At 40.8% G+C, this 14,201-nt stretch overlaps 1 protein-coding gene across 1 annotated transcript in view; it reads right to left on the reverse strand.

Moving 5' to 3' along the window:
* The window catches only part of CDH23 (cadherin related 23), a 1,673,137-nt gene that overhangs the window by 163,987 nt on the left and 1,494,949 nt on the right, over window positions 1–14,201 (reverse strand). The window contains exons 41-43 of the mRNA XM_033942780.1: window positions 8,553–8,686; window positions 5,806–6,015; window positions 2,157–2,264 (exon numbers count right to left, since the gene is read on the reverse strand). Coding sequence (XP_033798671.1) covers window positions 2,157–2,264; window positions 5,806–6,015; window positions 8,553–8,686 — 452 coding nt within the window. The remainder of the gene's footprint in view (window positions 1–2,156; window positions 2,265–5,805; window positions 6,016–8,552; window positions 8,687–14,201) is intronic.

A 14,201-nucleotide genomic window follows, 5' to 3' on the forward strand; every position in this document is an offset into this window, starting at 1 on the left:
CTATAGGTTTCTTGAGATAAGGAGACCAGAATTGAACGCAATACTCCAAATGAGATCGCACCATGGAGCGAAACAGGGGCATTATAACATTCTTAATCTTGTTAACCATCACTTTTTTAATAATTCCCAGCATACTGTTTGCTTTTTTGGCCGCCGCCACACATTGGGTGGAAGGTTTCATCATATTGTCTACAATGATACCCAGATCCTTTTCTTAGGCGCTAACCCTCAAGGTGGACCCTAGCATCTGGTAACTGTGATTCAGGTTATTCTTCTCAATGTGCATCACTGCATTTGTCCACATTAAATTTCATCTGCTACTTGGATGCCCAATCTTCCAATTTCCTAAGGTCCACCTGCAATTTTTCACAATCCGCATAGGTTTCAACAACTTTGAACAGTTTAGTGTCATCTGCAAATTTAATCACCTCACTCGTTCCAATTTCCAGATCATTTATAAATAAGTTAAATAGCAATGGTCCCAGTACAGACCCCTGCAGCACTCCACTGTTTACTCTCTTCCATTGAGAAAAATGATCATTTAACCCTACCCTCTGCTTTCAATCCGATAGCCAATTCCGAATCCACAACTCTTTCATTTTCTCAGGAGCCTCTCATGAGGAACTTTATCAAAAGCTTTCTGAAAATCTAGATACAAGGGAAATCATGCCTCACTAATCTACATTTCTTTGAAGGCATGACTAAACATGCAGATAAAGGTGAGCAGCTTATATTGTGCATCTGGATTTTCAGAATGCATTTCACTTTTTACTTTTTTTTTTTTTTTGTTCAAAAAGTTTTATTGATTTTATATATGAGAAGAAATATAAAGCCAACAATATGGGTCTCTCCAAGGAAATTAGAAAGTCATGAGATAGGAGGCAGTGTCCTGTTGCAGATTAAGAACTGGTTAATAGATAGAAAAGAGAGTAGGGTTCAATGGTCAATATTCTAAATGGAGAAGGATAAATAGTGGGATTCCCCAGGGGTCGGTGCTGTGTTTACTGCTTTTAAACATATTTATAAATGATCTGAAGATGGGAATAACTAGTGAGGTAATAAATTTGCTGATCACACAAAGTTATTCAAAATTGTTAAATCATAAAAGGACTGTGAAAAATTGCAAGGGAACCTTATGAGACTGGGCATCTAAATGGCAGATAATATTTAATGTGAGCAAATATAAAGTGATACATATAGGGATGAGCAACCCAAATTATAGCAATAAATGGAGGCTCCATATTAGGAGTCTCCATCCAGGAAAAAAAAATCTAAGTATCAATGGTGAAATCCTATGCTCAGTAGGCAACAGTCAAAAAAACAAATAGGAATAATTATGAAAGGACTAGAGAATATAACAGAATATTATAATGCCTTTATATCGCTACATGCTGCAACTGTTCTTCCAATTCTGGTCACCATATCTCAAAAATCATACAACTGACTTGGAAAAGGCCAACTAAAATTATAAAGGAGATGGAATGACTCCCCTATAAGGAAAGGCTAAGAGGTTAGGACTCTTTAGCTTGGAGAAGAGATGGCTGAGAAGAGTATGATAGATGTCCCATAAAGTAATGAGTGAAGTGGAATGGGTAGACACGAGTTGCTTGTTTACTCTTTCCAAAAGTTCATAGACTAGGGGACATGCAATGAAGTTACTAAGTAGTACATTTACAGCAAACTAGAGATATTATTTCTTCACTCAGAGAACGTGATAAAAGCTGTTAGTTTAGCAGAGTTTAAAAAATGTTTGGACAAGATCCTAAAAGGAAAGCCCATAAGCAATTATAAAGATGGACATGAGAAAATCCATCTCTTATTCCTGGAATAAGCAGTATAAAATCTGTTTTATTTTTTGGGGATCTTGTGAGGTACTTATGACCTGTATTGGACCCTGTTGGAAATAGGATACTGGGCTTGATGGACCTTTGATAGATTCTTATGAGAAAGCACAAGGGTTGCCACTCTGGTCCACAGTTGTCCCCAGGTACATACTGAAAAGTGAGAGTATAATCAGTTTTGAAAGTTTATGAATTATATGGCTGTTGAAGTACACTGATAAAATGTTACAAAAACAATGCTATATTATGCTAGTGATACTACTATACACAGACAGAAGGATAATAAAAGGATCGTTAGGCAAGGTCTGGCATTACCCTTCTGGAGTTGCGCATATTTTCTGGATTATCCCTCACTGTGATGGTCAGCCTGTATTCAGGAACCTTTTCTCTGTCCAGCTGGCGGTTTACATAGATAGCACCAGTCTATACATAAAAAGACAAAACCCAGCAAGAACATGAAGACGTTCAGATGATAAAGATGTCACTGTTGCAATGGGCTCTTCATATTCACCAAGTTACAGGCATGTTTTCTAGGGTCTGTAGCTTTATTTCCTTGTTACTACTGTTCTTCCTGAGGAAAGCAATTTTCAAAGCCATTTACTTGAGTAAATCATTGTCTATCTGAGTAAACTGAAAACTGCCCTACTTTATCCAGCTAAATGTATGTACAGATTTCCATAGCTAAATGTATGTACAGCTAAATATATGTACAGACTTCCATATATATTAAATAGACATTGAGAAGAAAAAGCATGCTATGCAGTCTTACCGATCAATGCAGCAAAAAAAACACCCCAAAACATTCATTATAATGTGCAAAATATAATTTAGAAGCAGTAATGCAGAAAATATAATTACACTTCCTGGAGGTGATAGTTAAGTAGTTATGATTTTGCATCACTGTCTGCCTTAACGCATAAACATACTTTTTTGTTTATTTAAAGCTCCTCTATATTAATGGCTGGGGAGTCAATTCAGAGCAGTTTACATGAGCTTCTGTAATGGTGTTACAATACAAAGTTTGATTGTTTCTGTCATGGTTTTCAAGACAGCTTCAGAAGGTACTCACTGGTGGTTTTGGTGCATTTAGGCATCATGGTCTTTTTGACTGAGTATACAGTGTTTACACACTATCTTCACCCTGTATATTCTCTAGAGAATATGATATTCACCCTATTTAATTACTGTTCCCTCTAAGCTGAGCGGGAGTCCTCCAACTGAATTGCTGCCAGTGGGGGGCAGTGCTCTAGTATTGTGTTTTCAATCATAAAGGACAGGCAGGTTCCCTGGAGTCCCTCATTGGCAGGACTAAAGTTGAAGGGCTCCTGCTCAGCTTAAAAGTATTAATGTGTGCCTCATTTGTGTTTCATTAACATCATCTTAAAAATCATGTTCACACCCAGCATTGATATTTCACCCTTAAACACTTTCCAGATTAGCTGCTGCTCTCCCTGTTGTCTTCAGGATCTCTGTATATCTCTCAGGTCCACACATCCTTTTTTCTCCCTTCTCTCTTTTTCTGTCATTGTCCTTCTTTCTCTAGTTCATTGACTTCTCCTCTCCAAGCAGATATTCAGAGTCAGCCACTATCTGGATACTGATGCTGAATATCTGGACATTTTTGCCTTATATTATAAGTGTCCTGCTTTTGTTTGCAGATAGTATCATGAGGTCTATTGATGCTGATTAGGCACGTGGAGTTTAATTTTATAAAGGATACCTATTTTTAATCACCAAGAATATGCCTATTTGGAGCCAAGTAGGCACCTTTAAACAAATCACTTAACAGCAGCCATAGAGCTAGTATATACATTTGCACCATGACTATTAAAAGAATGAGCATAAGTTATAGTATTTTAATCTATGGGGCTCATTTTCAAAGCAGATGGAAGCCTCAAGATGTTTATAAAAAATGTCCATCTGTTATAAACATTCAAATCTCGATATTAGAAAGCCAGAATCTGGACCTTTCACACCGTAGCTCATCCAAAGCAAGGGTATGTGTTGTGGGCGTGTTTTGGATGGGACTAGGGAGGGCATACCAGTAGGACATCTAACAGCAATTTTCAAATGGAAAGAAATGCCCATGTGTAAAAAGAAGGACATTTTTATCTAGACCTGTTTCAGTCACGTTCAAGTGATAAAATAAGTGCTCTGATTCAGCAAGCATGACCCCTCCTTTCCCCTGAAATGATAACAGAAGAGAAAAACTAGGCACTGTGGTCTGGATGCAGTAAAATCATCATTAAATCTGTGTAGGTCGCTATGGGTCCGATTAATGGTCCAATTTGAAAACAGTGATCAATGTTCAAACAACTTCACATATAAATTAGTTTTGCGGAGGTCTGCCATAATCCCACCCCATCAGTCGTTGGAAAAGCAACTTTGACACATACACAGAGCCAGCAGCGGAAGCCCGAACAGCTGAATGGCAGGGGAAGCCCCAAAGCAGCCTCCTGCTACTCAGCTGTTTGGGGCAGGAAGACTTTTTTTTCTTTTAATGGCACAGGTGTTGTGCGTTTGTTACACACGGACAATATCTGTCTCCTTTAAAAAAAAAAGTCATGCCAGCCCCCCGATAATGCCCCCCCAACACCCCAGAAAAAAAAAGAGAGGCAGGAGGGATGCCCACTTCCTCTTGCCTCAGAAACATGACTCCCCTCACTTCAGACACCCCCCCGAAGATCACAGACACCTGGAACCCCCATGCTCCCAAAAGGCCACCAAAACCCACCCCACACTCCCTTCCCCACCCCATTCCTTATACTGAGGAAGACAGCAGGAGGGATGCCCAGTCCCTCCTGCCTGGCAGGCCCACTTCTCCAAAATGGTGGACCTTCTCCTTCCGGTGCATCCTGGGATGCACTGGGAGGGGCCTAAGGTCCCGATTGGCTCAGAGACTTAAAACCCCTCCCCCTGGGGGAGGGCAGCAAACTAAAATTTAAGTAAAACAGACCTATGGCTTTTATCTTTACAATGCATACTGGAAGCAGGGCAGGATTAAAGGGTAGGCCAAGAAGGCACGTGCCTCAGGCCTGAAGAGTTCAGGGGGCCCCAGAATGCTGCCTGCTCTGATAACACCAGTGTACCTGCCTCTATGTCCGGCTTCAGGCATCCAAGTATTGCCTCCTCCTGCCTTCTTCATTATTCAGCACAGCTGAACTAGCAGTCTTCAAAAGGCTATGGGCATTGGTTCCTACACGCTTCCCGCAGCTGACCTAGAAGTCATTCCTCTGATGCTGGGATTTTCCATTAGAGGGAAGGCTTCTGGGTCAGCTGTGGGCAGTGTGTAGGAACATGCTGCCCATGGCCTTTTGAAGACTGCAAATTCGGCTGCACAGAATAATGAAGAAGGAAGGGGAAGGTGCTACTTGGACTTCTTGGACATAGGAGGGCAAAAGCAAGGAGGGGACAGGGCCATGGAGGGGCAGGTCTAGGGAGCCCAGTTTACTTGGGTGCCTAGGGCCCACTGAAGAATTAATCCTGCCCATACTGGAAGACACATAAACTCATCATAAGGTCTTCCTTAAGTAAACTAGTTTGAGAACTGAATTTGCTTTCTATCTCAGGTTCCTAACCTGGGAACTGGATTCAAATTATTTATTATTTATCTCCCTGTGAAGGGAGATTGAATTTTAAGAAAATGTTGAAAACGCAATTATTTGTCAATGCCTTCCTATGCTAATGCAATTCTCTGCTAATGCTTTCCTGACCTGTAAATGATTTTATGGGATCTTGTGTTTCCATCTTGTAGGATGAAATTAAAAGAAGAGTTTAATAATGATACCATTGAAACATGTTTAGCATTTCTTAAATATGTATGCATGTAATTTTGTAAACCGCATTGCTATTATGCGGTATATAAATTTTTAAATAAATACATAAAAAAATAAATATATTTATAAACATGTTTTGGATCAACTGCGGGTTATAATTCAACTCATGCGTTTAAAAAAATCCTTACAGTCTCATGAATGTAGAAGACATTTTCCCTGTTTCCTGCTGTTATGTTGAAGGTCAGGATAGCATTTCGCCCACTGTCAGCATCACTGGCAAGAATACGGAGGAGAGAGGTAGAAACTGGTGTATTCTCGCTGATGGTTATATTCAGTGGTAGATTTAAGAGTACAGGGTCATTATCATTAATATCTAAAACACGCACTCCTATGGTGACCTAAAGAGAGAAAGAACCATGGTGGTAGAAAAAAGACAGAAGACATTAGATTATTACAATGTTAGGTATGGGTAATATTCAGGCTGGAGTATTTACAGATTTAACCTAAATATTTCACTAGTTGGTGAAAACATATAAAAAACCCTCTACAAATAAGTGGAGAAAAATAACTCAGTTTAAAAGGAGCTCCAGCAAATGCAGCATATGCTGTCTATTGCGTCAAGCTAATGATAATCATCATTTTTGTTTGATTAGAAGTTTTATTTGCAAACGTTGGGAATGGCTACAGGAAGGGGGGGGGGGGGCTTTTGCTTCTACCACAGCAAATTTATTTATATCTTATTTTGAAGAAAAATTGATCTATACTTCTTTTATCAGCTATGCCATCTGTTGGTGGCAATTCATAGATGACTTATTTTTATTATGGCAAGGCTATATTTATCAACTGTTGAAAGTTATTGAACAAATGCCACAAAACTATTGGATTTGAGCTCTCACATTTTTGGTCGTTTGAATCACTAATTATAAGGGCATTTATTTTGTTACTATATATTTAAAATCAACAGATCAGAACACATTGTTAGGATTTTCGAGTATGCATACCTTCCACACGAAATCTAACATTCCTTTTTCTCAATTTCTCAGGTATTGCTGATTATGCAGTACCACTGAAGAACATAAGCAGAGAGGGCCTGATTTTATAAGTGGCGCCTAGCTTGGAGACACCTAGCCGAGTTCCACGCAGAACTCAAAATTGTTTAATTAGATTAACTGGCATGGTAATTGACCACACCATTAAAAGCTAATTAAAAAAAATTAAAACCAATTAATTCTGAGTTCTAGCTAGTTTCATATAGTAGGACTGTAGGTATTCCAATTTCCACAGTCCGTATATGAGTCTTACTTCTGCATTTTGAACTAATTGCAGACGTGATAGCAATGTTTTAGAGCAAAGAACTAGTGTTACATTACAGTAGTCTAGTTGAGATAGGATTAGGAATTTGGAAAGTCTCTGTTTCAAAGTATTTTCTGATGGATCTTAGCTTTCTCATCACAAGGAAAGAGTGTTTTATTATTGATTGTATGTGACTTTTCATAGATAGGTGGTTATCAATTTCTATTCCTAAGATTCAGGATTGTAGTTCTAATGGAAAGTTTGTGTCGTCTATTATAATCCTTGAAGAAGTGTAGCGTGGGTCAGCTGAGGGTCCTAGTAAAAGGAATTTGGTTTTGTTCTTATATAGTTGAACTCTGATAGTGAAAGTGGGGATCCTTGGGGGACCCCACTGGGAGGGTGCCAACTATCATAAAGTTCACCATCCTTACATACAGCAAAGTGCTGAGTGGTTAGGAAGCCTTGAAACCAGGAGAGGACTGGGCCGCCAATATCACTGAAGATCTCAGACATTTGATTGAAGTCTACTAGGTCAAATGCGCTGCTTAGATCAAATTGGGTTATGACTGTGCTGTGACCCTTGTTTAGTAGTTGTTTGCTGTATGTTACTAATGCTGAAAGGGAATATATGATTAATATTGGAAATATTTCTTAAGGGATCTGGATGTTGGGGAGGGAGGAGATTGGAAGGGAATAGATGTTGAGGCTTTAGAAGGTATTGGGGTAGTCAAAGACCATATGTGAAATGTGCCTGTGGACTTTGCAGCAATATAGGCAGTATGAACATTGTCCTCTATAGGGATAATTTTATAAGCTTTTCATGCCCATAAAATAGCCTTGTTTGCAAAGAAATAGGTGTTTATAAAATTGTCTGAGGTATACATGTATAAAAGTATGTGCAAAAGAACAATTCAAATCTGTTCACAGGATTGTAAATATACCAATAAGGAACAAATTCCAGAAAATATGTTATCTGAAAAAAGGAATAGCCCCCTTAATAGTGACCTAGCAAAGGAAATTTGTGGCCTCGTACCTCTTCAAGTCTTCACTGGCAGCAAACAGGATCTCCTATCCACAGCTTGTACTGCCTGAGCCTTCCCTGTGATGTCATTTCCTGGTCCTGTGAACAGGAAGTGATGTTGTAGGAAGGCTGAGTAAGTAAAGATCCTGCTTACTGCCAGCAAAGATTAGAAGAGGAACATGGTGGGGGTGGGTGCATTTAAGAAAACCCCTGGGGGGAGGAGAGGTGAGGTGTCAGCACTCCACCAAGATAGCGCCTGGGGCTCTCCATCCACTTTTACTACGCCACTACCTCTTATTTATAGGTAAAGCCATCAAAGCAGTCTATTTTGTTGACTGTAAATATTAGTTAAAGATCATTTATGAATATGATCACCTGGCAACTTCCAGAAACAAAAATGTATACAACAAATATTGGGTAAAAATTAATTGTGCAATACTGAGTCACAGTCTATTAAAGAAAATCCACATTTAGGTGAAAAAAGTTTTAACTAATAGCCACAAGTCATTTATCTTTAGTATATTCTGAGTCAATGTAGCTTCAAAACATGAGGTCTCTGGGCATGGAAAGTGGAATCCAGAGTCAAGAAGAAAGCAAGAGCAAAAGAAGTTCAGAACTCACCGAGGAGCTCAGCGGTGGGGTTCCTCTATCTGTAGCCATGACGGTGATATTATAAAAAGCAATATTTTCCCGGTCCAGCTCACAGTCTTTTCGAACTCGCAGATCCCCATCCACAGGTGAGATCACAAACTCACCTATGCAAAATGAATTAAATCGAAGTTAGCAATTCTTTATTAAAATATTGCTAAAGTTTGAGTTGTCATATTAAAGGCCTAATTACAAAGAAACAGCAAATAACAAGTAACAGAGGGCAAGGGGCCAGCCTATTTGTTGCACACATTGCTATGGCTCAAATCCAATCATGAGTCCATATCTAGCCAGGGACACTTATTAATAGGACCTTTTTGGGTGCAGCACCAACACTGTGGAACTATTTGTCACTTAAGATAAGGCAAGAGGATACCCAGAGTAAGTGTTTCATTTTTATTTACATTAATTTTCCAAAGGAATGACTAACTTGCAGTATCAGTTTCTCTCCTAATGCTCCCCATATCTGATCTCCCTCTCCCACTTATACAACTGCCTCAACCCAAGCAGTAGTTCTGTGAGATCACTACTAAGAGTCATGGTTCCATTTAGAATCCAGTGTTGGCATGGCAGGAGTGACCGGGGATTGCTTCTGTTCCGTACCTACTAGACCCCAGGGATTAGTAAAGATAGGCCTAGGGAGGGCAACAGAGATGGGTGATCCTATATTGTTAGTGCTTTTGAAGCATGAAGGATCTGATATTGGGGCATCAGAAGAGGGACCTGATATGAGGGACATCAGAAGGGGAATCTGATAGAGGAGGCATCAGAAAGGGGGATCTCAAATGGGGGCATTGAGAGAGGGGCTATGATATGGCAGGGAAATTGAGATTAGGGGGCAAACTAGGACCTGTCTCTTTTAAGATGTGATCCTAGAGCATCAGGGCTATGGCACTGTGGCCCAATGCTCCTGGTCAGGAAAAATAAGACCAACCTTAATCTAGTTTTATTTTTTCAGGAATATCACTGAACTCTGCATTATTCAATTTACAAAATAATGAGGTATTTTGCATGCATTTGCATGCTTTGCATCCCATTACTATGCATCCTGCAGTAACTAATATTAATCTCTATTATGGTAATATAACACATTTTATTGCCATTTGAAGTTTGGTGAAGGGAAAATAATGCATATTATAGTCATAACACTCCTTAATAACTACCCCCTTAATATCCTTTTCCCTTTATATATTTTAAGTCTAAGACAGAACAGTAAATTTTCCGACTTCCTCTTCCACTTTTCACCCTCCCTTTTCTTGCCAAGTGACCTTCCAGAGGTCCTTGCAAATGGGCAATAACTGACTGCAATAGTTCCTGACTGTCTTACTGAAATTTTTACTGACAGGATTTCCTGACACTATGTGGAAACTTCACAGATTCCCAGAAAGGAGATCTAATCTGTTCTGAAATGCTCTACTCAGCTTTTCTAGAACAGAAACTTCAACTGGCAACTGGCAGAACTGGCAAAATTTACTCCATAATAAATTAAATAGCTTTAATCTGTTTCAAATGTTCTTTCTTTGCTCCTCAATCCCAGCACCCTTTTCTTATTTCTTCTTACTCTCCCATCATATACTGTTCCATTTGCCCTTGTACTGTTTTGGTTTTCTAGCACTCCTTCCCCTTCCCCCCAGGATGTGCATTCACTTTTTTTTAAATTGCTCTACAAACATAAATTTATGTGTGTAAAGTTGTATTAGCATGAATACAATAAAGTTAATGGGCATAAATATAACTTTATTATTTAATGTAACAATAAAATTAAACAAAATGAAAACCATAAAGAAAACCAACAAAAGGAAAAAATGAAATACAATTTTTTAAAAAATTCTTCCTACACCCCCTAATTCAACTTCAAACCTATTTTGAGGCTGATTGACTGCCAAAACCAAAACTACTACCGAGACTGTCTACATTCGGCTGAAACCGAAACTGCAGCCAAAATTTACTGCCTGGTATCAGCCAAAGCTGAAACTGAAACCAAAAGCTAAAGACTGGTTATATGAATGTGAACCAATGAGGCCCCCTGGGGATTGTCAGAGCTTGCAGTTAGCAGCCCTCTCTAAACCCACCTAGATTGGGGAAGCCTAGCAGTTACTTGTGGAACTCAAAATTGATTAATAAGCTTAATTGGCGTGGTAACTGAGCACATCATTGTAAACTCTTTAGAAAAATGAACTCTGAGCAGCGCCAGTAATGACGTCTAAATCAACCTACAAAGCAGGCGTGGTTAGAGGCAGAGAATAGGTGTGGTAAGACTTAGGCGTCACTAGGATGCCTAGTGAAGCCTAAGATGATTTAGATGCTACTAATTACAACTCTATAAATGATGCCTAGCGGTTGATTGATAACCATGCCTAGGAGTTAGGCGACACTAGGCACTGTTTATAGAATCAGGCCCATTGTCTTCTCTTCCAAGTGGGAAGTGGCATGACCTCCCCCAGATTGGCACTCAAGGCAGCTTTTGGTAAAGATATGCCTATCTGTTTGCTATTATTATTTTCACAACCTGGACTTAAGGACTACCTCCATCATCATCTAATATAATAAAACCCTAAGCTGCGCATGCGTACTCCCACTGTGTGCACCTGTTTTCCGTGAGCTGTAGGGACCTGCAGTGAGAGGGAAAAGAGGATAAGAAGAAGAAGAAGAAGAAGTCCTGGTGTGATACAGGTGAAGCAGGATAAGTCCTTTGGATAAAGGTGAAGTAACCAGACCTCACAGGAGAAAAACCCCCTCCCCTCCCTCTTGCTCTAATAAATCAGTATATTAACTATAAAAGATATTTCATAACCCACTTGCCAGCTGGCCTATAGTGATTGAGAAATATTCTGTTTCTGAGTTAGCTATGGTAAGCAAAATCTTGTAAGAAACAAGACTTAAACTCCGATGCATGGCACCTGGCCGGATATTATGCAAAGAGGAACACAGCTCATGGTCAGAAAAATAGAATTCTCAAGAATATTATTTAGCAAGATATATCATGTGTTACCATAGCAGAGAAGGAATTTGAGACTCGGAATTGCTTATATGGTAAAGGGAAAAGGGCATTTGCAGGAAAGGGTTAGGCCTTATGGTAGACTGAACAGACGTATAAGATGACACAAATAGATAAGCCAATAAATGAATCTACTTATGTAATGACGTATAAGAAAATAACCAATAAAGATGTACCATGTGATTTAGGCCAACGTGGTGTTGACCACCAAAAAATGTATAAAAACAGGCCTGTAAAACGGAAGTAAGCAGAACAGACATCAGAGGACCCTCAGGCCTGAGGATCACATCTGTTACATTATATGCTGAATGATTTGTTCTTGTAAGCTGTTACTGATTTGTTAATAAATATATACCTATTGAAACCAGTATATAGTGTGTGGAGTCTCCATTTCGAGGTAGGCCTAGACAGCGGCCTACTTCAGCAGGTAGGAGTGCGCATGCGCGCTTAGGGTTCTGTTTTTTGTCCTGTTTTTCGGTCTGGCCTGCTCCCTGCTCGCCTTGCCGTATTGTATTTTTTAGTTGAAAGACGCGGCAGTGGCTCCTCTCACGATCCCCGCCTGCGTCGGACTTCCGACGCACGTGGGGATCATGAGAGGAGCCGCCGCCACCGCGTCTTTCAACTAAAAAATACCATACGGCATGGCGAGCAGGGAGCAGGCCAGACTGAAGCTCCGACTTGAACTGCCAGTTGGCCGGCTCTCTTGCCGGAGTTATTTTTCAGTTTAAAGGTGCCGACGCGGCTCCTGTCACGAGCTGCACCTGCTTCAGAGAAGACTTCTAATGCAGGCGGGGATCGTTAGAGGAGCCGCGGCGGCACCTTTAAACTAAAAAATAACTCCGGCAAGGGAGTCGGCCAGATCACCATGGCAGCCACTCCCCCCCCTCCCGCCCTCTCTCTGTCTGCCAAAAAACCCCCAAAAAAACCCAACAATCGCTGGCATGTAGGGGTAAAGGGAGCTTGCAACAACAAAAACTCCCGATGCCCGCGACTGTGACCCCTCCCCCCAAAGTAAACTCCCCTGGAGCAAGGGGGAGGAGGGAGATCATTCCCATCTGTCCGAAGAAGGAACCAGCAGGTTAGACGGTCAGCTGGGGGCAGGAGCAAGGGAATCAATCATGAGATGAGGGTGGAGGACAAGGAGGAGAATGATAGTTGGGTGGGAGCGGAAAGAGATGCCTGATTGGGAGTTGGGAGCCTGGGTTGGTGAGGAGAAGAGAGACATGGGATAGCCACTTGAGAGAGAGGCTTTGGGCTAGTGAGAGAAGCAGGCATTTGGAGTGCAGGTAGGAAAGAGAGAGTGCATGGATGGGGTGGCCCACCACCACCTCAGCGAACGAGAGCTAAATGAACCCCTCCCTTCCCCCGCCAGGAGTGTGCGGGCAACTGACCACAGCTGGATTGAGGAAAGGGCAAGGGATCCCTTAGCTGGCACCGCTGGAAGACGGCTTCAGTGAGGGTCTGGGCAGGGAGAGCGACAGAAAGAAAAAAAGATAGAAAGAAGGAAATAAAGATAGACAGCGGGAGGGAGAAAGAAAGATAGAAAGAAAGAAAGAAAGATAGACAGGGCAGGGAGAGAGACAGAAAGAAAGGAAGAAAGAGACAGGGGGGCAGGAGAAAGACCGACAGACATCTATTCTAGCACTCGTTAATGTAACGGGCTTAAACACTAGTGTTTCATATTTAATGAGGCTATTTATCTCCACAGGACTTGACTACTATTACTACTACTACTTATCATTTCTATAATGCTGACAGATGTACATAGCACTGTACATTAAACATGTAAGAGACAATCCCTGCCTGATAGAGCTTACAATCTACTCAAAACAGGCAAATGGGACATATAGGGGTTAGGGAATGAGTAAGAGTCTGGAGTTAAAAGCAGCCTTAAAAAAGTGGGCTTTTAGCCTAGATTTGAATACTGCCAGAGATGCAGTGGTGTACCAAGAGGGGGGGGGGGCAGTCTGCCCCAGGTACAAACCAAGAGGGGGTGCTCCTGGGGTCGGTGCCATGGTCTGGGAACTTCGTTGCTCTTCCAGCTTCAGGCCTTCCTCTCTGCCGGGTCATGCATTCGTGGAAATAGGAAATAGGCACAACTAACGTGACCATTTAATTTTTCATCAAAATGGGACATCTATTAATATTCAGTCCTGCCCCCAATCCCACCCTAGCCCTGCCCCCAATTTCTTCCATTCATTTTTCATGTACACACAATATCTTATTATTTCATAATGGTAACCATAAAATTTTAAAAAACACAAAGCATCCTATACGCAGAGAAAATGTTAATTATCATTTATATTTGGGGGGTTTTCAATGATGTCACCTCAGTAACTATAGAAAAATAGACAAATATAATGCAAAATATAGACAGCAGATATAAATTCTCAAAACTGACACATTTTTATCACTAAATTGAAAATATAATCATTTTTCCTACCTTTGCTGTCTGGTGATTTCATGAGAATCTGGTTGCATTTCCTTCTGACTGTGCATCTGACTGTGCATCTTTCATTTCTTTCTGCACTCAGGCCCAACAATTGTCCCTTTCTATTCCCTCCCTCCTTCCTTCCTAGTGCCCCCAGTGCCTTCCTATGTCCTTAGTGTCCCCAGCGCCTCCT

This window comes from Geotrypetes seraphini, chromosome 4 (genome assembly GCF_902459505.1).
Source record: "Geotrypetes seraphini chromosome 4, aGeoSer1.1, whole genome shotgun sequence".
NCBI lineage: Eukaryota > Metazoa > Chordata > Amphibia > Gymnophiona > Dermophiidae > Geotrypetes > Geotrypetes seraphini.